Source organism: Schistocerca cancellata, chromosome 9, assembly GCF_023864275.1.
Source record: "Schistocerca cancellata isolate TAMUIC-IGC-003103 chromosome 9, iqSchCanc2.1, whole genome shotgun sequence".
In the NCBI taxonomy this organism is placed as follows: Eukaryota; Metazoa; Arthropoda; class Insecta; order Orthoptera; family Acrididae; genus Schistocerca; species Schistocerca cancellata.
Genome location: NC_064634.1, coordinates 397,179,776 through 397,205,641, shown reverse-complemented (window position 1 = coordinate 397,205,641; position 25,866 = coordinate 397,179,776). Strand labels below are relative to the sequence as shown.

Sequence of the window (25,866 nt, the reverse complement as noted above, 5' to 3'; positions counted from 1 at the left end):
ACACTGAATTTGATTAGAAATAACATCAATTCGGCTGTAATATAACATGAATTTTTCCTGCCCCTAATGATATACAAAATTGCTTTACTTCTCTATAACTTAAAAGAACACTCTGCGACTCGCAGTTCTTTGAATGCTGCCAACCATTTATCCCATGTTTTTCTATATTCCATCAATATTTCAGCTGGCATTAAAAGAGCAATAAAGATCTATCTACTTTAAAAGATATTTAAACAACATTAGTGTTTCAAGTTGTACGAGAACAGTGTCTAGCTGCTGCCTTCTTTGATAAATATAAGGGGTGATCAATTAAGTTTCCATACGAATTGCGTACCGTCCAGAATCAGCATGCCACTGGGCAAAATTGTCTGCTGTGAGCATTGAGGCAATCATCTCACTGACGCACCAAGTTGAAGATACCCATTTGGAAAAACACCACGTCCTGCTGAGCGAAAAAGTCCTGCTCCACGTCCCCATCTGACAGGAATTGTTAACCCTTCAAGACTGTAGGTGCAATAATTGCATGGGGAAAGAGGACTACAGGATGGGGGCTTAAGTGTCTCTGACTTGCGTCAGCATAATGTCTAAATTACAACATTTTCTATATGGGGACGTGCATTGTCACGAAGCAGCAGCACCCCTCTACAGTGAACCATTGCACAATGGTGGTTTTCGAGACATGCTGCCCCATACAAATTCTTCACTCTCCGACGGATGCCTAGCGGTGTTTGTGCTTTGGCAACCGAGAAAAGAATATCATCATGTTGGTCCTCCTCAGATGCACTTCGTAATAACGTCATCATACTTATATTTTGAATTTACTGCATACAAGTTGGAAATACATGAATGCCACACTAATCCCTTGCCTCCATGTTAGTGCTTATATACCCAGTCACATTTGAATCACACTGTGTTTCATATATGCTGCAGGAATGTACTCAAACAGAAATTTTTTGATCGCCCCTTATATGGTGTAGCATCAGGATCTAATGAACAGCAATAATGTGTAATAGCTGACTGTAGTGTATTCCTACACACACACACACACACACACACACACACACACACACACACGCACACATCAGCAGTGTTATCAACATGTGGTGTGTATTTTCTAATTCACAAGTAATCTATAAACAATTAAGCATTATAAAAGAAATTTGTGCTCACTACAAAAGTTTCACAGCATAAGAATTAGACAATTATTAAGCTTGTTCCTTCCCACTAGTCTGCAAGAGCACATCTCAGTTTCATATACTTTTTCTTTTCTTTTCATAATGTAAGGAATAAAAGTTACAACTTACACAACAGTAGAGGCATGTAATCACCAGAAGGCACATAAAGAAGGCTAAAAACCTCACTAGCTTTCAGGAAAATTTTGTTTCAGAACAATAAAAGTGCACACACTTGCACCATCTGTCCTTTGTTGCTGTCTCATGATTGAGTACGTTTGTGTCCTCTGTATCTCTAAAAACGATTCATCCAAAGGCTAGCAAATTTCTCAATGTAGTTTATGAGCCTTTCAATGACTCAGGAGCCTCTACTATCTTGTGAGTTGTTGTCTTTACTCCTTAGGTTCCTTACATTATTTTCTTTCCAGCAGATCTTCCCATCACCTTATTTAGTTGGCTTTTCTGTCCAAATAAATACACCATTTCATAATTACAATATAAAAATGACAAAACAACTAACGTCTTCATTTGTAGTCTGGTTTGACGTGGCAAGATAAGTGTGAAAGCCCGCTAAGCCAATAACGCTCCACACACTGAAGAAGCAGACGAGGCTTACAATAACACTGGCTGGAGAGTCCTTAACAGCATCAAGGAATGGACGGTCATCCTTTGTAACTGGAAAAGTGGCAAGAAAATCATCAATATACTGTTTTCAAAACTGAAGCTTATCAACAACATTCAAAATGATTCTATATATCTGACAAATTTTACTTACGTAATATTAAATGTGTAATAGCACAAGCAAATATAAAAACGCAGAGAAAAGCCAGTGATACGATGAACATATAGAAGTAACGATAGTTTCTTTTGCCGACACAGTTTCCAACCCAAGGGCAGTGGTGGTCAAAACGATCTGGCAATAAAAACAAAGAAATGTCAACCACAATACTATTGCCACTAACACAAATAGAAACTGTTCAGTAGTGCAAAGGTAAAACTTAATATTTTATTTAGTCACACATTTATTTCTCCTGCAAGACCAGGATTATCCTTACAGTATCTACTAATACAAAATATGAAAGTCGATATTGGTTAAGAGAAACAATGAAAGAATACACGCATAAGACTATTGATGTTATGTTAATAATAGAAGTAGAAGCTGTAGCAGCAGTACTGCGAGTTACCATAATGAAAACAATTACAATGTACAAATAACTTGATGCGATAGTCAGATCTATACTGAAGGGAAATGATTGTGTACATCTAATAATTATTTAACAAGTAGTAAGTAGTAGTAGTAGTAGCAGCAGTAATTGTTGATGTTGTTGTTGTTGTTGTTGTTGTTGAAGCAGAGGTGTTCATTTACTCTGTTGCTGTTGGAAGCAGGTGTACAAAGGGTAACAACTGTTTCTCCTTGAACAAGCCTTGATGACAAAGCATTCATTAGTTATTTACCCATATTGTAGCACCCATAATTATAACTGTTTATTTTCAATGGATTTAATGATCACTCATATAATGGAATTAATTTTGTATGCTGTTGGATGCTCTTCCTGTCACAGTCATATTATAAGTGACCGAAGGAAATCATTTACCCTATTAGTAATTGTTTCTATTTCAGAAGTAACAATTATGAGAAATACTCCTCGGTTTGTGCATTCACAACATTCAGAAGAAAGGCAATCAGATGGATACCATGTTTTCTTGACATTCAGAATGCTTTCGATGAATTTCTACAATGCTATTTTAAGTCAATAAAGGGAGGGAGGGAGGGAGGGAGGGAGGGAGGGGAGGAGGGGAGTGTGATGGTGGCAGAGACCAGCGGGGCAGTCGAGACTGGGGTGGAGAGGGGGTAGAAGGGGAAGGGCGTAGAGAGGGGGTAGGAGGAGGAGGAGGAGGTGTAGGGAACAGGAGAGGGCAGAGAGCACTTTTTCTACTTATGCTATGGAAATACTTTTCTGAACGTTTTAAGTGGGTCTCCCTTTGTTTTTGTTTTCACAAAAACTTATACAGTTGTAATACAAGCCTGAGGCTTGGTGGATACCTCTGCCTCTTGTGTTAGGCCACTAGCCATAGTGACAACTACTTATGCTGCATCAAAAGCTAAGTGCTAGAATATGTGTATCTGTGCTTGAACAAAAGATAGTGCCAACCCAAAAACTGGTCTTGTGCAGATAACCAGCATTATATAGTGTAGATACAATCCTTGTGACTATATTTTGTCTTTTTGTAGTAATTCAGATTGTTTAAAAATAAAAATTCCAAATCAATTCATAAGGGTTGTATTGTCTATAAACTCTTGATAATTTTATGAACATAAGAGAATTTTCCTTTCATGGATGAAAAACTTATATGTTAAGCAGAGCCAAGTGTGCTCAGAAAATTTCCTTATTATTTTCTTGAGTTTGGGGGAGGAGAGGAGAAAGAGAGAGAGAGAGAGAGAGTTAATGTCAAACATGGATGATAACAATTTACTAGTTTCTTCGATGGTAGAAGGATATGCTGTTGAAGATTGCTTACGCAGTAAATTTTCAAGATTATGAATGAGAGATGCTTTTGTATATTATGAGCAAAATCTCACAGAAAACAATCTCATCAAAACAACATCATCTGCAATAATTCTTGAACAAGTAATGCTACTAACAGAAGGTCCAAAATACAAGCTTTATACTAAGCAAAGTTTGTAACAAATGAAGAGTTTTTATGAGAAGGCAAAAAAACACTGCTCTGGCTGCAGAAAGTTTTTTTATTAAAACCACAACTGGTTTCACACCAATTTAAGCACATCCTTAGTTGACATAAATTGTGTCTGCGACATTATTTTACACTGTTCTGAAGTCTCTCCCCATCCTTCACATCAGTAATAGATTACAACTGGCTACCAATAATTTTCAGTGACCGGGCAGAGGCTTCATGAGAGAATAAAATAATGTTGTAGACACAATTTATATCACCTGAGGATGTACATAAATTGGAGTGAAATTGGTTGTAGTTCTAATAAAAAATCTTTCTACAGCCAGAGCATTGTTTTCTGCCTTCTTATAAAAACATGGACATTTGGCTGTGGTTGCCTACAATACAGAATAAAAACTCATAATTTAATGTGTTGATCAGCACATACTTGATTAATTTTAGATTTAACAATTTAATTATTTGAATTGAATAGAAAAATATCCAAATAATGAGCTAAGTGACACTCAGGGATTACCATTCTACTGACAGAGTGGAGCAGCACATCAAAAACTGCCCTCTCTTTAGTGAATTAAAGTAGCTTGGAGTCCTTCAAAGTCAATTTTCTACAGAATTTTTGAGAATTGCATTGAACTGTAGGTATTCGAACATAAAAAACTACAAAAATCGGACTGCCATATGGCCTCCATGTAAGCCAGCAATAATAAGATACGTGAGACGCGCTAAGCACAAGACCCATCACCGAAATGACAGACTTCACGAGTCAGGCATTACCTGCCACAGCAGTAAGGCCAGCCAGCTGCAGCCACAATGTCTGTGATATTCTAGTTCAGAAGTGTAGTCTAACGTTCAAAGGTTCACTGTTGTCGACTAACTGCACAGCACTACGGTTCAGTCATAACTAGATTCAACATGCTCCAAAATATAGTCACATGACGGCCCTGTTAACACAGTGCAGCTGCCCTGGATGTGAGCGATGTACACTGAAGTGAAAAAAGTCACGGTGTACCTCATAAAATCGTGTCAGACCTCCTTCGGCCCAGTGTAGTGTAGCAACTTAATGCGGCATCGACTCAACACGTCAATGGAAGTCCCCTGCAGAAATGTTCCCTCTATAGGTCTCCACAACTGCGAAAGTGTTACCGTTGCAGATTTTGTGCACGAACTGACCTCTCGATTACACCCCATAAATGTCCGATGGTATTCAAGTCGGGCAATCCAGGTGGCCAAATCCTTTCCTCAAATTGTTCGGCACGTTCTTCAAGCCAGTCGCAAACAATTGCAGCATGGTGACGCCGTGCATGGCCAGGTGGCACAGTACAATTTCATGAGAACTCCATGAATGGCTGCAAATGGTCTCCAAATAACTGAACATAATTAATTCCAGTCAATGACCAGTTCGGTTGGACCAGAGGACCCAGCCCACTCCATGTAAACACTGCCCACACCATTATAGAGCCACCAGAGCTTGCACAGTGCCTTGTTCACAACTTGGGTCCATGGCTTCATGGGGTCTGTGCAACACCAACATGCCATCAGCTCTTACCAACTAAAATCGGATTATCTGACCAGACCACGGGTTTCCAGTCATCTAGGGTCCAACTGATACAGTCACGAGCCCACGAGAGGCACTGCAGGTGATAATGTAATGTTAGCAAAGGCTCTCACATTGGTCGTCTGCTGCCATAGCCCATTAACGGCAAATTTTGTTCGCCACACTGTCCTAACGGAGACGTTCGCCACACTGTCCTAACGGAGACATTCGTCACACGTCCCACTTTGATTTCTGTGGTTATTTCATTAAGTGTTGCTTGTCTTTACAACTCTATAGCAAATACTGCTACTCTCAGTCTATAAGTGGAGGCCATTTGCCACTGTGTTGTCCAAAATGAGAGGTAATGCCTGAAATTTGGTATTCTTGGCACATTCTTCACAATGTGGTTCTTGGAATACTGTGTTCTCTAACAATTTCCACAATGAAATGTCTACACATCTAGCTCCAACTACCATTCTGCATTCAAAGTCTGTTAATTCCTATCACGTGGCTATAATCACATCAGAAACCTTTTCACATCAATAACCTGAGTACAAATGATAGATCCGCCAATGCATTGCCCTTTTATACCCTGTGTATGTGAAACAACTGTCATCTATATGTGTGCATACTCCTATCCCATGACTTTTGCCACCTCAGTGTAATCACAAAACTTCCACTGACAGACCCATAGGAGCTGCTGAAAGAAGATGTTGTGTGGTGGCTATCACCTGCAAGTATGCAATGATTGCAGCTGCTGCTGTACAATGAGGAGCTGGGAATCTGAAAACCAGCTCAATTCTAGCAGCACCTCTGCTTGTTGACAGATCCACAAGTGCCTGACAAATTCCTGCACTCTACATGGGTATCACACTTGCCAGAAACTCACTGCACCAACTGACAACAACACATGAACTGTAGTTGAACAAGCTTGCACAAACTGTGGATAGCATTTCAAAGGTGCAGCTTCAAAGGAGTTTAAGACAGTGGAGGCTTTTTATCATACCATCAGAAGCTGCGAGGTACGATATGTTGTTTTTTTTTTTATTTTTTATTTTTCAGGTGAAAGCCATACTGTCACAGTACAGTGTCCCACTGGCAACTTTGATCTGATGTTGCCCATTCCAAGCAGCCTTGATTCACTACCCAACCAAATGTAAAGGGGTAGTCCAAAGGCTCCACTGTATGACCTTACTTCTGGCAACATTGTTAACCTGTCAATCATTGTCAGGCATTAGAGAAAGTTGTGAGAAACAAGTAGGGCCAACAAGATCCACATGCAGACGTGTAGACTGTGTGTTGGCAGTAACAAAGTTTTGAAACAGTGCCTGTACATGATGTGTCACTCTGCACTTCTGGCAGGGCACACATATTTTGGTCCATGAGCAGCAATCTTTCTGGAGAGGGGCAGGGGGGGGGGGGGGGATGCTGGGTCACCAGTGCCTTCATAGCACAGATGCTATGCAAGGACTTGATTACACAGCAGTGTAGTTACCTGTGTATGTAATACTGCAGCCAGCCTGTGGCTTCACCACAGCAAACTGCTACAACACCTGATAGTGGTACACACTGCAATTTCCGACATTTCTTGCAGCAAGTCCTTCAGTTCTGCATTATTGTTCTGTGTCATTTTTAGCCTGTTGAAATCTATTGGATCAGGTATGGCATAGGCTCAAGACAGTGCATCAGCAACCACTATTTGGCACTACTGATTTGTGAATGTTGGTCGTGAACTGTGCAATAAAATTTACATGGTTCAATTTTAATGGCCAAAATGTGAACATCAGCAGTTGATGGCCTGTGCATAAGGTCAGACTTAGCCTTTGACCATAAACCAAAAACATTTTATGGATACACAGACATTCAGGAGCTCTGTATAAAATGATGGGCTAGAGTACTGTTTTTGAGTTGGCTTTTTTGATGAGAAAACCTAAGGATACCCAGGCTCTGTTGATGTGCAGCTGCAAAATCACACTCACTGAACATGCTAAAACATCTGAAAAGGTCTCCAACGGGATGTGTGAGCAGTGCAACTTGTGCAAGACTCATCTGACATTCTCCAAAGTCTTCTGTATGTCTTTAATCCATTAAATGGTGTGCAATTATGCACTGTGGTGGCAACTGGGACTTCCTCAACTTTGGCAGTGAGGCAGGTAAAATGATAATAGAAGTTTAACCGCACAATTCTCATTCTGTTGTTGGCACTAGATAATCTCTCAGGACAGATGTAGTGCTGATATAGCATTTGTATATCAACAAAAATAATCAATTTGTGAAAATATAATGTAATTGGATGCATATAAATCTACTCACCAAGCAGCTCCAGGAGCATACACATATAAACATACTTAAATTTGCAAGTGTTCATAGCCAGTGACTACTTCTCCTGGCACAAGAGTTGAAGGGTTAAAGGGAAGGAAGTGCGGTGAAGCAAAAGGAAGCTGAGATTTAGGAAATGGGGAGTTCCAAAAAGTTGACCAGGATCCCGGATCAGGTGGGACTTTCCAGATGGGATAAGAAGGAAAGCTTGATGAATGGATTTTTTATCTATCCAATTACATTATGATACCATATTTTGCGAGATTATGCTTATTACAAAGTTTAACATGATGAAAAACTTCTCAAAGGCAGCATTTGTGTTATTTTGCACATGATGATGCTACTAATACACAACAGTGTAGGTGAAACAGAGATCTAAGCCCCTTAGCACCTTACCAATAAACCACTGAAAAGTCTGTGCAGCACTGCACAGCCCATACAACATGTAGGGTAATTCATTAAGTCCAAACATGCTGTGATAGCTATTTTGCGTCTAGCCTCTGTGCTCAATGGGATCTCTTTGTAGATCTTGATGACAACCAGTGTAAGAAAAACTGCATGCCAGAAAGATGACAATTACGTAAAATCTCCAATGTGTCACACCAGGCACTTGGGAACTGTCAGAGCATTCAGTGATCTATAATTACAGCACAGATACAAGTCAAATGGCTTATTTGCCACCAAATGGAAGCTGTGATGCCTATGTGCTTTCCAATGGCCGTGCTATGCCTTCCTGAAAGATTGTATCAAACTGCACCTTGGATACCCAGAATCTGTTTCAACAACTATGCTGCCACAACAGCCAGAGACAGCAGCCATGAGTGCATGAGATTTGCTACTGTTCAATGCGTGTTTACCTTCTACTTCAGAAGAAGACCTTTGGCCGAAAGATCAAATGTTTTCTTTTGTGCCTGTCTGTTGTGCCTGTCTGTGGCTCAAATGTCTCCTCTATATAGTGAGTAGCAATCTAGCCTTTTCATAATATTGCTGTTCTTCATATCCACCAGATGATTTTGAACCTGATTTGTCATACATTTCTTCTGTGTCAACTTCGAGTAATCTCTGTAATTGTCTTTCATTTTCTTCATGTGTACACATATTGTTGATTGAGTTGTTAGCCTATAGTGACAGAAAGTAAACTGACTCCAAGACTTTTATTTTTCTTGGAAAGCAATTACAATAACTGTAATAGATAACAATGAGTTCACTTAATATAACATGAAATGCAATGAAAATGAAATGCCTGTGAAATTTAAAAAATTGACGCTCGGTATTATTTTGATTTTTGTTATACTAGGACTGGTGCGGGATGTCTCAAACACCCCAGTGTATGAGACAATTGATTAACAAGGGTAACTAGAATTTAATGTTTTATAATTTAATTATTCACATAACTGTTACAAAGCTAACAGGCGATTTAGAAAATTATGAAAGTTTAATAATACGGGCAGTTTTTAAAGTTTGGGGTGTCCCCACCACCCCACACCTGCACAAAAAGGGTTAAGCTAGCAGAGTGAGAAGACAACATATGTTGCTGTCCTGCAGATATTTTGTATCGGCCACTTTCCCCACAAATTCTCCCATTCTTTCATTGTAAATTCAGTAAGTTTAATTCCTCTATAATGCGCAGTGTTGTATATCCCTTGTCTCCTTGTAAATGGGCACGGCCGCACTAAGTCTCTATTCATATGAAAGCCTTTTCTTTATAGAACTGCCTCATGAAGCCCCACAATATATTCCTGCCACACCCAAATAATTCTATGCTTTGATGGGGATTTAATCTAGACAAGCTGTCTTTCCAGCTTTGATTCTCTTCAGCACTGTTAACCCTTCCCATTATCAATCCCATATTATGGTCTATTGGCACCACTTTTTCTGAGAAGGTTCTTTGGTTTTATTCATTCAGAAGTTTCTCAAAGTAATATTTTCAATGTTCTTCAACCTCACCATCATCTTTGAACAGAGATCCTACTTTGGTAATTTGACTGTGTAATGTGAGTAAATCCTTGCCTCTAGTCTACACTATTCCAAAAAAGGCGTGTGTTGCTTTTGTCTGCAGTTTTTCACAGCTTTCATTCAAGGCAGCTGCATTCACTTTTCTCATTGCGCTTTTTGCATTTTGTTAACCGCCTTGTGCAACTGTTGGTCCTTGGCTGCATCAGTTTCACCCTACCTCTTCCTGACATTTCTGTTTTTTTGTCAGCCTCCTGTATTTTACCATTATGCTAACAGTTTTTTTTTCTTTTTTTTTTATCAACAGCACAACCTCTCCCTGAGGTTTCTGCCAACACTTCTTACGCACACTTTTAATGATGCCTATTTTTATCTTTCACTACTTTTGTAACTCCCCCAGAAGTTGTATTTTGGTTAATATCTTTCCCTTGGTGCTACCTCTACTATTTCTATAATTTAGCCTGTGTGCATTCTCAGTAAACTAGAATTAAATATTCTGCAACAGAAGTTTCATAAATCAGTTCTATAATTGACAGTTATTGACATTTCAAGAATGTACTTTTGAAAGGATTTTTAAGAACATACAAATGTCTCAGCTACCACTCCTAGCACACATTCCACAGAGCACTGTCCATGAAAATAGTTCATAATAAATCCACTGGGTGAATTCATGGTGCTTGCTCTTTATGCTATAATTAAGTTATTTTCAGCCACTGAACACACCATACAAATAATACTTTAATAAGTATTTTGCATACTTATTTAAGAGACAAAATCACAAGCATACATACCAACACAATTATCACACAAGCTGCAATGCGAAGCTCTTGGTGGCCGAAATATTTTGCACGTGAAACAATATTTCAACTTCACCGTCTGTCCTCGTACGAGAACTTCCTTCGTCCTTGGAGGTGGTCGATATGTGGGAGAGTTTGCACTGTTGGGAACTTCTGGCAAAGAAAACATAGCATTAAAGCCATTTCAATACGTCAGTAATAATAATAATAATAATAATAATAATAATAATAATAAAGCAGAAAGAAAGGAGGAAGGGGATTTATCGACATAAAAAACCTACATTATGGACATATATCTAAAAAGAAAGATGATGAAACTTACCAAACAAAAGCGCTGGCAGGTCGATAGACACACAAACAAACACAAACATACACACAAAATTCTAGCTTTCGCAACCAACGGTTGCCTCGTCAGGAAAGAGAGGGAAAGACGAAAGGATGTGGGTTTTAAGGCAGAGGGTAAGGAGTCATTCCAATCCCGGGAGCGGAAACACTTACCTCCTTTCCTGACGAGGCAACCGTTGGTTGCGAAAGCTAGAATTTTGTGTGTATGTTTGTGTTTGTTTGTATGTCTATCAACCTGCCAGCGCTTTTGTTTGGTAAGTTTCATCATCTTTCTTTTTAGATATATTTTTCCCATGTGGAATGTTTCCCTCTATTATATTCTACATTATGGACAGGTAGACAATTTAAGAAAATTCTTTCTAGAACGAGCAGAAACTAGCAAAATACACAAAGCAATCACTCATATAAATACACCGGCTACACCACTGCAATTTCATAACCACTTCTACAGCCCTTTAGATCACATAACATCAACAGATACGAAGAAAGTAAATTGGAAAAAGAAAACACTACATGGCAAGCACCCGTATCATCTAACACAGCCACACATCGATCATGACGCATCCAACACATGGCTAAGAAAAGGCAATATATACAGTGAGACGGATGGATTCATGATTGCAATACAGGATCAAACAATAAACACCAGATATTACAGCAAGCATATTATTAAAGATCCCAATACAACAGATAAATGCAGACTTTGCAAACAACCAATAGAAACAGTAGACCACATCACAAGCGGATGTACAATACTAGTAAATACAGAATACCCCAGAAGACATGACAATGTAGCAAAAATAATACATCAACAACTTGCCATACAACATAAACTAATAAAACAACATGTTCCCACATACAAGTATGCACCACAAAATGTACTGGAGAATGATGAATACAAATTATACTGGAACAGAACCATTATAACAGATAAAACACCACTACATAACAAACCTGACATCATACTCACCAATAAAAAGAAGAAATTAACACAACTAATTGAAATATCCATACCCAATACAACAAATATACAGAAGAAAACGAGAAAAAATTGAAAAATACATCCAACTGGCTGAAGAAGTCAAGGACATGTGATATCAGGATAAAGTTGACATTATACCAATTATACTATCAACTACAGGAGTCATACCACACAATATCCACCAGTACATCAACGCAATACAGCTACATCCAAACGTATATATATACAACTACAGAAATCTGTAATTATTGATACATGTTCAATTACCAGAAAGTTCCTAAATTCAATGTAACATATACCGTACAGTTAAAAGGAAGTCACACTTGATCAAGGTCCGCGTCACTTTCCATTTTTAACCAGACATAACGTCTGAGAAAGGAAAGAAATAATATAGGTATACACTGAAACATCAACAGCATGTTTCCCTGCATTTTAACTACTACTGATAATGGTTGAATTTAGAAGTAATTTAAAACTATGTCAGTTTATAATAATGATACTAAAATATCTTCATATGATAAAAATAAAATTTTTCAGATGAAACAATAATGGTTGGATGTGAGTTCTGTAGGGAGGAGGAAAGGAGGGGATGGGGAGTAAAAGGAAGAATAGCAAATCAGTATAATCTAAGACACAATTATATGTGGAGCACCAGACCTAAAGATTGAAAAAGAATGAGTCATTGTACTCATTAGTATAAAACTGATGATGCAAGTATAATCATCAAGCCTAATGCACTAACTTCAACAAATTGGAATGTAAATATTATTGCATGAAAATCAATAAGCGATTTTCTGCAAATGGACTCTCAATGAAATGAGATAAAAAAACATGAGGCCTATATGCATTTCAGTATTGCACACAGCCTGATCATACCATTAGAAACAATGTATGTGGGTAAATCAATAAATGGAACTATGTTTTAAATTCTGGTATGTCTGTACTGGCAAGAAAGTGAAATGGAAGTCATGTTATAGACCATCTTAAAAGTCTAACCCTTCAATTTTTACATTACCGATACCAGAGTTTGGAGATGAAAATATCAAAATGTTTACTTACTTTCCTGTTTTCATTCACTACTGTCTCATGACGACATATTCTGGGACAAATCATCACTGAGGAAAGAAGGGTTTGTTGCACAGAAGTGTGTAATTATGATAACAGGTGGTGTCTACTCCAGAAACCCTCGCAGACAGCACCAAACATTTGGTCGTACTGACAACAGCATCTCAGTACATTTACTCTCATACGAAAGTTTCTATCAATAATCAATCAATTTGAAAATAACAGTAACATAGACAAATATAACACTAGAAGATGGCACTATTTACACTATTACTCAGTCTTGACATGGCACACGAAGATATGAGATATTAAACCAAAAAAGTCTGAGACAACAAATCTTATGGGTCACATAAATGGGCAGCATTTTGCCATATTAGCCAAATGCTTGACATTGTCTTTGACATGCTCTTATTTTCCAGGATAGTGTGCACCTAGTTATGAACACAGGAATAAATAGTGCAAATTTATCAACAATATTTTACAGTATGTTTGGAATCCATACAGTGAGCACAATTCAGACCACAACTCACAGCTCCTTATTAAGATAATGGGTTATAAAAGAAATACTCTGGATCACAAACAATTCACAACCTGACTGGAAACAAAAAAATACACCTTGTCTCAATCAAAGCAAGGAAACCTCAGAAAAGATGCAGCTTACACGATTCTGAGAAATACAGGCCACAGACCATTTCAAAAATGACAGAGCAAACTATGATAGTTTCAAATTTGTACTTAAAATGTGACAGAATAGCACAACAAAGTTACAGCAGAGAGATGTCTATGAGAGTCCAAATTCAAAATTATGTGTAGAGTCAAAATTTACTTCCCTATTGTCATAAAAGGAAGCCAAAGTCTTGGGTGTACTGAGGTTCATCATCACATCCTGGAAGTGCATAGGGTGCAGACAATGCCATTCCTAGCCACTATGGAATGTATGCCATCATTTTAAGAAGTTACCATAAGCAACAAACTACAGTATTCTTACAAGATGAGAGCTTATATGCACTTAAAGTCTAACAATCACATGATGATCGGACAATTTTCAACATTATTGCTTATGCAACACGGTCTTGTCATTACTGAATCACAAAGTAATGTACATGACTGTTTTTTTTCCTAATTAAACTATTTGCTAATTTAATTCAGGTGCTCAATTCTTATAAAACCGTTTTATTTATTAGTTACAACCCACTTAAGTAGCTCTGAACTAGCATGAATTTCATTCAGAAACTTGTGAGCAATGTTCATTTGGCACTGCTTTTGGTTGCTACTCAATGAATTAGGGACAAATTTTGGTGATAAATGTTTCTGGAGAAGTGGAGTCCAAATCCCTATGTACCTATCCAGATTTAAATTTTACCTAGTTTCCAATAGTTTCAGGATAGTTCTTATGTAGATGATCCAGCTAAGTCCATTCCTTTCCTTCTCTCATTCTGAGGTTGTGGTCTGTCTCAGGGGACCTTGTTGCAGGTGTGGTGTGTAACCCTAACCTTCCTACCTTCTTACTTACTGAATGATCCTAACAAGAGAGGTGTTGTTCGGAAGCAAAGTAAGCCCAAAATGGACACAAAGCTTTGCATGAAGCCAAGGGGGAGGGGAGAGATGTCTATGAGAGTCCATATAGTATAGCGAGAAACGTGAGATGAAGCTTTCAAAGCAGAATATGAAAGCGAACTCCAAGAAGTAGGAGAACTTGCCTCAAATTGGCGTTCAAGGGAGTTACCAAGAAAGGAAGCATAAGATGAGTGGCTGGACACACAGCACCATCAGCAAGCTTTTTCGCACAGGATAATACCACACTGCAATGACTGATGCAATTTGGCAGCTTCTGCGTACAGATTCTGAACTGGCGGATCCTGTGAAGATAGACCTTGTTAAGATGACATAAAATGGATCATTGTGCAGATAAATATACTTTACATCTATAGCACAGCTTCACTGAACCAATTATCAACAAAAATCACCATCTGGCCACTCCCCATGAGGTATCACTTACAATGAAAAGGACATTCAAAGAATGGAAGCAGTGTGTTTCCAGGTACAGTATACAGGAGGAGCTACACAGTTTTCTATTAAGTGTTAACCCACAAGAATTTCGTGGTTTTGATGAATGGAAGAGTAGTGTGATTGAGGTCAAAGGGTGGTGGAAGGAAATCCTTTCGCCACCAGAAATTCATATAGGTGTTTTTTTTTTTTTCAGTGGAAATGTGGATGTCTTTGTCTACACTCCCACAAGCAGAGGTGGTCGAAAGAGAGCTAAAGTCATCTCTCAAGTAACCAGATTTGCTGAGAACTGCAATAGACCACAAGATCATCTATCAACAAAAAGCCTGACATGCCCGATGAGTGACAGTCGATAAGGGGTTGATTGCTCTAGCACTCAATTAGCACTGAGTCCTATGGTGCACTGTTCTCTTGAATAAAAGTGTGCACACATACATTGAAAGTCTGGTCTTCCAAAAACTCTCAAATAAAGAGGAGCAGGTGGTATCATAAGCCCCACCTGTGCAGTGTATGGGGGAATCCCATCCTTCAGCAAGCACCACAGGTATTTTACAAATAAAAAAAAAAAAACACAGGTAAACTCTGGCACTTCCACACAAAGCAGTCTGTGAGCAAGTGACAGCTTCCCTGTACCCACTGCGCTAAGGTATGGATGGTCTGCAATGCACAGAGGCTTTGAAGCGTTCTGAGAGTGTCTGAGCAGATGATGAAATTGAAAATCCTGTGTCACTGGATGTATTGCATGGCCTAATACAGGGCAAAGAGCTCTGCTGTAAATACTAAGCAGTGTTCCAGAAGGCAATACCACAAAACTTCGGGACCAAAGACGTATATACACCCAACACCATGGTCAGTCCAAGAACCATCAGTGTACACTATTGTGAAATTGCATGTGAAGGTCGTGAAACTGAAGGCCGGGGTAGTGTCCTAGTAAGGGAATGAATGCCAAGGTGAACACAGGCTGCCGCACAAAGTCAAGGTGGTGAAGGGTTCACACCCACTGGGAAAGTTGCTCCCTGCCACCGTTGGATAAGCAGCTGCTAGCAGCAAGTCATATACTCTTAGCTGACTTATTTGTTATGTAGTTTAATTCTTAATTTCTTTGCGTGTTTTTGGGTACTTGCATTGTTTAATTCAAAAATTTCGGGCGTATTATAGTATTTGAGAGTTGTAGCATCACGTTTTAGTACCTGAATAGTGTAAAATTGTGTAGTCTCCTTCCGCCGCCGAGCAGTGTGTCAGCAGTGCGCAAGTAGCAGCATTACTGCATTTACTAGGCAATCTTGTATTTTAATAACCGTTTAAATTTTGTGTCAAATTGTTTGTGCTCTCTGTAAATTAGTTCAGACGTTCCCTTAGGGATATGGCATCAAGAGAGGGGAAGAAAACCAATGAGCACTCCGTGTGCATCCCGGGGGGAGTCATTCCAGATGTGGAAATGGGTCCTTCCGGATGCCATGAAGGGTACAGGGTGCACCCATCTACAGGTGGTCACTCATGTCGGCACCAATGATGTGTGTCGCTATGGATCAGAGGAAATCCTCTCTGGCTTCCGGCGGCTATCTGATTTGGTGAAGACTGCCAGTCTCACTAGTGGGATGACAGCAGAGCTCACCATCTGCAGCATCGTAGACAGTACTGACTGTGGACCTTTGGTACAGAGCCAAGTGGAGGGACTCAACCAGAGGCTGAGACGGTTCTGCGACCGTGTGGGCTGCAGATTCCACGACTTGTGCCATAGGGTGGTGAGGTTCCGGGTTCTGCTGGATAGGTCAGGAGTCCACTACATGCAGCAAGCGGCTACACGGGTAGCAGGGGTTGTGTGGCGTGGACTGGACAGTTTTTTAGGTTAGATGGCCTCGGGCAAATACAGAAAGGGCAACAGCCTCAAAGGGAGCGGGGCAAAGTCAGGGCATGCGGGGACCAAGCAGCAATTGGTATTGTAATTGTAAACTGTCGAAGCTGCATTGGTAAAGTACCGGAACTTCAAGCGCTGATAGAAAGCACCGAAGCTGAAACCGTTATAGGTACGGAAAGCTGGCTGAAGACAGAGATAAACTGTATCGAAAATTTTTACAAAAGCACAGACGGTGTTTAGAAAGGATAGATTACATGCAACCAGTGGTGGCGCGTTTGTCGCTGTTAGTTTTAGTTTATCCTGTAGTGAAGTAGAAGTGGATAGTTCCTGTGAGTTATTATGGGTGGGGGTTACACTCAACAACAGATGATTGGCTCCTTTTACCGACCTCCTGACTCAGCAGCATTAGTGGCAGAACAACTGAGAGAAAATCTGGAATACATTTCACATTAAATTTTCTCAGCATGTTATAGTCTTAGGTGGAGATTTCAATTTACCAGATATAGACTGGGACACTCAGATGTTTAGGACGGGTGGTAGGGACAGAGCATCGAATGACATTATACTGCGTGCACTATCCGAAAATTACCTCGACCAATTAAACAGAGAACCGACTCGTGGGGATAACATCTTGGACCCACTGATAACAAACAGACCCGAACTTTTCGACTCTGTATGTGCAGAACAGGGAATCAGTGATCATAAGGCCGTTGCAGCATCCCTGAATATGGAAGTAAATAGGAATATAAAAAAAAGGGAGGAAGGTTTATCTGTTTAGCAAGAGTAATAGAAGGCAGATTTCAGACTACCTAACAGATCAAAACGAAAATTTCTGTTCCGACACTGACAATGTTGAGTGTTTATGGAAAAAGTTCAAGGCAATCGTAAAATGCATTTTAGACAGGTATGTGCCGAGTAAAACTGTGAGGGATGGGAAAAACCCACTGTGGTTAAACAACAAAGTTAGGAAACTACTGCAAAAGCAAAGAGAGCTTCACTGCAAGTTTAAACACAGCCAAAACCTCTCAGACAAACAGAAGCTAAACGATGTCAAAGTTAGTGTAAGGAGGGCTATGCGTGAAGCGTTCAGTTAATTTGAAAGTAAAATTCTATGTACCGACTTGACAGAAAATCCTAGGAAGTTCTGGTCTTACACTAAATCAGTAAGTGGCTCGAAACAGCATATCCAGACACTCTGGGATGATGATGGCATTGAAACAGAGGATGAAACGTGTAAAGCTGAAATACTAAACACCTTTTTCCAAAGCTGTTTCACTGAGGAAGACCGCACTGCAGTTCCTTCTCTAAATCCTCGCACAAACAAAAAAATGGCTGACATCGAAATAAGTGTCCAAGGAATAGAAAAGCAACTGGAATCACTCAACAGAGGAAAGTCCACTGGACCTGACGGGATACCAATTCGATTCTAACAGAGTACGCAAAAGATCTTGCCCCCCCTCTAAGAGCCCTGTACCGCAAGTCTCTAGAGGAACGGAAGGTTCCAAATGATTGGAAAAGAGCACAGGAAGAAGGGTCGTCGAGGAGATGGGCAAAACTATAGACCTATATCTCTGACGTCAATCTGTTGTAGAATTTTAGAACATGATTTCTGCTCGCATATCATGTCATTTCTGGAAACCCAGAATCTACTCTGTAGGAATCAACATGGATTCCGCAAACAGCGATCCTGTGAGACCCAACTTGCTTTATTTGTTCATGAGACCCAGAAAATGTTAGATACAGGCTCCCAGGTAGATGGCATTTTCCTTGACTTCCGGAAGGCGTTTGATACAGTTCCGGACTGTCGCCTCATAAAGTAAGAGCCTACGGAATATCAGACCAGCTGTGTGGCTGGATTGAAGAGTTTTTTGCAAACAGAATATAGCTTGTTGTTATCAATGGAGAAACGTCTACAGACGTTAAAGTAACCTCTAGTGTGCCATAGGGGAGTGTTATGGGACCATTGCTTTTCACAATATATATAAATGACATAGTAGATAGTGTCAGAAGTTCCATGCGGCTTTTCGTGGATGATGCTGTAGTATACAGAGAAGTTGCAGCATTAGAAAATTGTAGCGAAATGCAGGAAGATCTGCAGCAGATAGGCACTTGGTGCAGGGAGTGGCAACTGACCCTTAACATAGACAAATGTAATGTATTGCGAATACATAGAAAGAAGGATACTTTATTGAATGATTATATGATAACGGAACAAACGCTGGTAGCAGTTACTTCTGTAAAATATCTGGGAGTATGTGTGTGGAACGATTTGAAGTGGAATGATCATATAAAATTAATTGTTGGTAAGGCGTGTACCAGGTTGAGATTCATTGGGAGAGTCCTTAGAAAATGTAGTCCATCAACAAAGGAGGTGGCTTACAAAACTCTCGTTCGACCTATACTTGAGTATTGCTCATCAGTGTGGGATCCATACCAGATCCGGTTGACGGAGCAAACTCAAGTGGCAGACTCTGCTGTACAGGTTTCGAGAGGGTGCGTTTCTGCACGAGGTATCGAATATACAGGGTGAGTCACCTAACGTTACTGCTGGATATATTTCGTAAACCACATCAAATACTGACGAACCGATTCCACAGACCGAACGTGAGGAGAGGAGCTAGTGTAATTGTTGAATACAAACCATACAAAAATGCACGGAAGTATGTTTTTTAACACAAACCTACGTTTTTTTAAAATGGAACCACGTTAGTTTTGTTAGCACATCTGAACAGATAAACAAATACGTAATCAGTGCCGTTTGTTGCATTGTAAAATGTCAATTACATCCGGAGATATTGTAACCTAAAGTTGACGCTTGAAACCTCCGACGTTCAGTTGCGTGTTGTAACAAACACGGGCCACGGTCGGCGAGTAGCATCTGCAGGGACATGTTTACGATGACGACCGTGATTACGAGTGTGGCTGTAGCGCACTGTTGTGGTTTGGTCTAGCTGTCGCAGTGTCCGCATGTAGCGCTTGCTGCTATTGTTATTCTGCATTCGTCTCCGCACGCAGACCAACTGTAGTGTTACCAGACGTCTGTAATAGTGTAGTGTTGTAGGGACTGTGACCATGGTGTATTCGAACTCTGAAAAGGCAGAGAAGATACTCATCTATGGCGAGTGTCGACGAAATGCAGCTGAAGCCTGCAGGGTGTATGCAGAACGGTACCCGGACAGAGAGCATCCAACGTGCCGCAAATTGCAAAACATCTACCGTCAACTGTATGCAACAGGTATGGTCGTAGCACGCAAATGGGTCCGTAACCGGCCAGTCACAGGAGAAGCGGGTGCAGTTGGTGTGTTAGCTGCTGTTGCCATGAACCCACACATGAGTACACGGGACATTGCGAGAGACGGTGGACTGAGTCAAAGTAGTGTCATACGCATACTGCATCATCACCGCTTTCACCCGTTTCATGTGTCGCTACGTCAGCAATTACATGTTGATGACTTTAATCATCGAGTGCAATTCTGTCAATGGGCATTAACAGAGAATGCGTTGCAGTTCTACCTGTTTACCGATGAAGCGGGTTTCACAAACCACGGGGCAGTGAATCTACGGAACATGCATTACTGGTCCGTGGACAATCCTCGCTGGCTCAGACAGGTAGAGCGACAGCGACCGTGGACTGTAAATATATGGTGCGGAATCATTGGCGACCACCTCATTGGTCCCCACTTCATTGCAGGGGCCCAAACAGCTGCAACATACATCGCGTTTCTACAGAATGAGCTGCCAACATTGCTCGAAAATGTCCCACTGGAAACGCGTCGACATATGTGGTATCAGCATGATGGTGCACCTGCACATTCCGCAATTAACACTAGGCTGACCCTTGACAGGATGTTCGACGGGCGTTTCATAGGACATGGAGGACGCATAAATTGGCCAGCCCGTTCTCCTGATCTTACACCTCTGGACTTCTTTCTGTGGGGTACGTTAAAGGAGAATGTGTACCGTGATGTGCCTACAACCCCAGAGGATATGAAACAACGTACTGTGGCAGCCTGCGGCGACATTACACCAGATGTACTGCGGCGTGTACGACATTCATTACTTCAGAGATTGCAATTGTGTGCAGCAAATGATGGCCACCACATTGAACATCTATTGGTCTGACATGTCGGGACACACTCTATTCCACTCTGTAATTGAAAACGGAAACCACGTGTGTACGTGTACCTCACCCCTCATGGTAATGTACATATGCATCAGTGAAAAAGACCAATAAAAAGGTGTTGGCATGTGGACGTAATGTGCTGTTCCAGTCTCTTCTGTACCTAAGGTCCATCACCGTTCCCTTTGGATCCCTACATAATTCGGTGCTCTCCGATACACACGATCGAACAGCGGAGGAGTGGTACTCAAGCGTCAACTTTAGGTTACAATACCTCCGGATGTAATTAACATTTTACTATGCAACAAACGGCACTGATTACGTATTTGTTTATATGTTCAGATGTGCTAACAAAACTAACGGGGTTCTATTTAAAAAAAAAAAAAACGTAGGTTTGTGTTAAAAAACATACTTCCGTGCAATTTTTTTATGGTTTGTATTAACCTATTACACTAGCCCCTCTCCTCACGTTACGTCTGTGGAATCGATTCGTCAGTATTTGATGTGGTTTACGAAATATACCCAGCGGTAATGTTAAGTGACTCACCCTGTATTGCTTCCCCCTACTTATAACTCCCGAGGAGATCACGAATGTAAAATTAGAGAGATTCGAGTACACACGGAGGCTTTCCGGCAGTCATTCTTCACACGAACCATACGTGACTGGAACAGGAAAGGGAAGTAATGACAGTGGCACCTAAAGTGCCCTCCACCACACACCGTTGAGTGGCTTGCGGAGTATAAATGTAGATGTGGATGTAGTGTGAAATTAAGCTGCCAGAAAAAGAGCTGAAAGAACTCCAGAGGGCAACAGGGAGAGGCACGCACCCCGTACTGGCAATCAAAGGAGTCATCGATGAAGAAGGCTCAGGCTGGGTGGCATGCATGGCAGACAATCAGCACGCATATCTGCTGAAGAGAAAGTCACGGCAGTAGGACAGTGGTAGTTCGGCAGCCTCTGCATACAGGCTCTCAGCTGGTCTAGAGTACAAGGCGAGTGTGACCAAACCGATGCCCCGATGGTGGATAGTTTTGAAATAGCATAAGAGAGACGGATGTGCAGTTGCATAAACGAAACACCCATAGTCTAGTTTCAAACAGACAGGGGACAGTTTCCTACTGAACACGAGCCCCAGCAATTTCGTAGTTTCAACGAACAAAAGAGCAGCAGGCCCAAGATGTAAAGATGGTGGAAGAAATCAATTGTGCCACCAGAAATTCATACGAACAGTTTTGTCAGTGGAAAAACGAAAGCCACTGTTGATGCTCCACAAGTCGAGGCAATTGAGACATCGCTGAAGTCGCTACTCGACAAGTCTGTCTGGAAAACAGCAATAGATGGCAAAATCATCAACTAAAAGGAAGCCAGAGATCCACGGCGGGAGATGGGCCATTATAGGGTTAATGGCAATAGCAAAGAGGACAACACTTAGGATGGAACCCTGAAGCGCACAATTTTCCTGGATGAAGGTGTCCAATAAGACAGAACTCACACATACCTTGAAAACTCAGTCTCTTAAAACTTCCTGAAGAAAATGGGGCAGGTGGCCAGGGAACCCCACGTGGAGAGTGTACAGAGGACACCAGTCCTCCAGCAGGTGTCATAGGCTTTCTCCAAATTGAAAAACATGGCTGTAGTCTGGGATTTCCACAGAAAACCATTCATGACATGGGTGGACAAAGTGATAGATGGTAAACTGCAGAACGCCGCACTCAAAATCCACACTGTGCAGTGGTTAGTAAATTGCGAGACTCGAGCCACCGTACCAGATGAGCAGGAATCGTACATTCCATCACCTTGCAAACACAGCTGGGGAGAAAAATTAGGCAGTAACTAGGAGGAAGGTGTTTGTCCTTATGGTTTTAGGTATGTGTATGACAGTGACTTCACGCCAGTGTCTGGGAAACGTATTAAGCAGAAACTGCTGCCCGCAAGAGAAATGTGCTGCGACATCTGAATGTGAACAGCACCTGACCATGTGACGGAGGATTGGTATGAAGTGAGAGTACGATCTAGCTCCTCATAGCAAAGGTGGCATTGCAGCACTCACAATTTGGAGAAGAGAAGGGTATCGCCCGAGGCTCCTCCGCTCATTTCCAACGGAGGAAGGCAGGGTCATAGTGGGAAGTGCTCGAAATTTCTGCAAAATGGCGGTCCAAAATGTTGGAGATAGCAATAGAGTCCACAATGACATCATCTGCTACTGTCAGGATGGAGGTTGGCCCACACGACGGAAGAGGAAGTGGAACTATTAAAAGAACTAGTGAATGAAATCCAGCTAGCTTTTTTGCTATTCCGAAGAATGCGACAACATTGTGCACACATCTGTTTATAATGAATGCAGTTTGCCATCGAAGGATGACAGTTAAAAACACAGAGCGCCCATCTCCACACACAAATCGCATCGCAGCATGCCTCAGGCCATCAAAAGACTGGGACACGGAGTGGTACAGAGGAAGTGTGAGGAATGGAACGTCCTCCAGTGGTAAGGATAACATTTGTAAGACATTCCATCTGCTCATCACAACTGGGGAAATGTTGTTCATCAAAAGTTGCCAGGGAGGAGTAAAACCTCCAGTTAACCTTAATAAGCTGTCATTTGGGGGTGCACAGAGTCAGCAAATGGATAGGACAGGGAAATCATTGCCCGAGTATGTGTGTGAGAGAATGAACCACTCAAGATGATGGGCAAGCTGAGCAGTGCAGAAGGATAGGTCCAAATGGGAATAGGTGTGTGTGACATCTGAAAAGAACATGGGTGCTCCTGTGTTAAGCAGAAGAGGTTAAGTTTATTGAGAAGGTCAGACAAGAGGGCGCCTCTCAGACAGGTTCTGGGAGAACCTCAAAGCAGATGGTGCAAAAATCAAGCAGCAGAAAGGGATGAGGTAGCTGCCCAATTAGGGAGAAGTCTACCCTGGTGACATTGTATGACGAAGAGGTGTAAACAGTACAAACAGAAAATGTCGAGTGAGGAAGGAACTGGCGAACAGCAACAGGTTGAAGGCAGGTAGTCAGGGAGATGAGTTGATTATGAGTGTAATTCCATATGAGCAGCATGACTCCCCCATGAGATGGAAAGCCGACCTTGAGATGGAGGGTCGAAACAGATCACAAAAAAATGCTAGAGCTCAAAGCGGTCGTGAGGACGTAATTTTGTTTCCTGAAGGCAGAGAGCAAGTGGATGTTGTGATTCAAAGAGCAGTTCCACTGGAGGAGGATCATGCCAAGGAAAAAATGAAGGGGTGTCGCCTCAGCGGCTGCCAAGTGCCACCCTTCGAAGACTCGCAGTTACAGGGCACAGAGGCAGGAGGGTCCTGCTCCACGAGGTCTACAGAAGCATCGGCATTCTTCTGCTCTCGGCCTGCAGAGTCTTGGGCAGAAAAACGGTTTGTGGTGCGCATATGGAGGTTGGCCAGACGAGGGTATCACAGGGCAACACCATCAAAGAGGATCTTTGAGTTGGCAAAGGAGAGACCGTTTGCCTTTGTTTGACTTCTTTGAGCCTTTCAGGTTAGCAGAGGAAGACTTAGGTGTTGGTTGGCTGGAGGGACGTAGGAAGTCTTCACCAGAGTATTCCTTCTGTCCTTTCTGGCCTGCCAGTTGTACAGCTGGTCACTTCGCCCCATTAGGCAAGAGTTTTGTGGTGTGTTGCACAGCTGGAGGAGGAGATGAGGATGGTACCATGATGCTGGGTGATCTCACAACCACTGTGCTAAATTCGAGGTCGCACGTCTGCGTGGCCATGTCCTTCGTGGAGCAAAATGTAGCAAGAACAGTACTGCAGGTGCCTGATGGTAGAACACAGGGTTTCTGACTAGCCAACAACTTGTGTGTGACTGGGTAAGGCACTTTTTCCTTCATCCAGATCTCCTGGACAGCCTACTCATCAAGACACATGGGACAATTGTGGGAGAAGGGAGCATGGTTGCCATTGCAGTTGATACAGCAGGGAGGAGGCGGTGAACAATTGCCCTCACGAGCATCCCTACTACAGGTTACACATTTGGCTGGGTATCAACAGGACTCTCGAGTGTGGCTGTAATGACAACACTTGTAGCAGCACATCAGGTTTGGAATATACGGTCGGACTGTGATAACTTCATAACCTGCTTTGATCTTTGACGGAAGAATCTCTCTATCAAAAGTGAGAAAGAGAGCGTGTGTGGGTACTTTAGCAGCAACTACTTTTTTTTCATCACTCGATGGACTGCTATGACACCCTGATCAGAGAGATACATTTGGAATTCTGCCTCGGTCAGACCATCGAGCAGCCAAGCGTAAGTAAAACCACGGGAAGAATTCAGCATTTGATGGGCCTCAACACGAACAGGATAGCCATGGAGGAGCAAAGCTGCAAGCATTTGTTGTGCTTGAGAATCAGAAGTAGTCTCCAAAAGTAAAGTGCCATTGCGTAAACGAGAGCAGGATTTCACAGGGCAAACAACTGCATCAACACTTTCTGAATAATAACTGGATTTACCATAGTTAAGGAGTGCCTGTCTTCAGTACGTGAAACCATGAAGAATCTTGGTGCAGCTCAGAGGGTTTTTGAACCGTTAGCGTCATCCCATTTACATTTCGTAGCCGCCAACTGTGAAGATGATTCGTTCATTGCGAGAAAATCCCTCACGATTGCCAACCTTTTCGATGCACACTCCTTTCAACTGGGGGCCTTAGGTGACACACCTCAGATCACACCTCCCGAACACCTGACAGAGGGACAAATCAGCAATTTGAGAAGGAAGCAGCTCAGGCAATCACCCCTCCCTGAGTCTGGCCTGTATGAGGGAGTACGTGCAAACCCTACCTGTCGACCCAGAGCTGGGAATTATGGGTTATCCAGTCACCTGTTACATGTCAGACACATGGGCCGGCCTTCAGGAGTGCACAGGGAGGAAGAAAAAGAGGAACCTCAAATGCCGAAGTGGAGGAAAGATAAGAGAAGGTGAACAAAGAACGAAAAAAAGAACAGTGGAGAGTATTCTGATACTGACTACTGAAAATGCAGAATACATTTTCAAA

General features: G+C 41.6%; 1 protein-coding gene across 2 annotated transcripts in view; it reads right to left on the bottom strand.

The window, feature by feature from the left end:
- LOC126101569 (palmitoyltransferase app) overlaps window positions 1-25,866 on the bottom strand; it is a 140,097-nt gene that overhangs the window by 80,525 nt on the left and 33,706 nt on the right. Inside the window, exons 3-5 of one of the 2 annotated variants that reach the window (XM_049912217.1) lie at window positions 10,461-10,619; window positions 1,948-2,085; window positions 1,693-1,847 (exon numbers count right to left, since the gene is read on the bottom strand). In XM_049912217.1, coding sequence (XP_049768174.1) covers window positions 1,693-1,847; window positions 1,948-2,085; window positions 10,461-10,619 — 452 coding nt within the window. The remainder of the gene's footprint in view (window positions 1-1,692; window positions 1,848-1,947; window positions 2,086-10,460; window positions 10,620-25,866) is intronic. The other variant, XM_049912218.1, reaches the window with a different exon arrangement.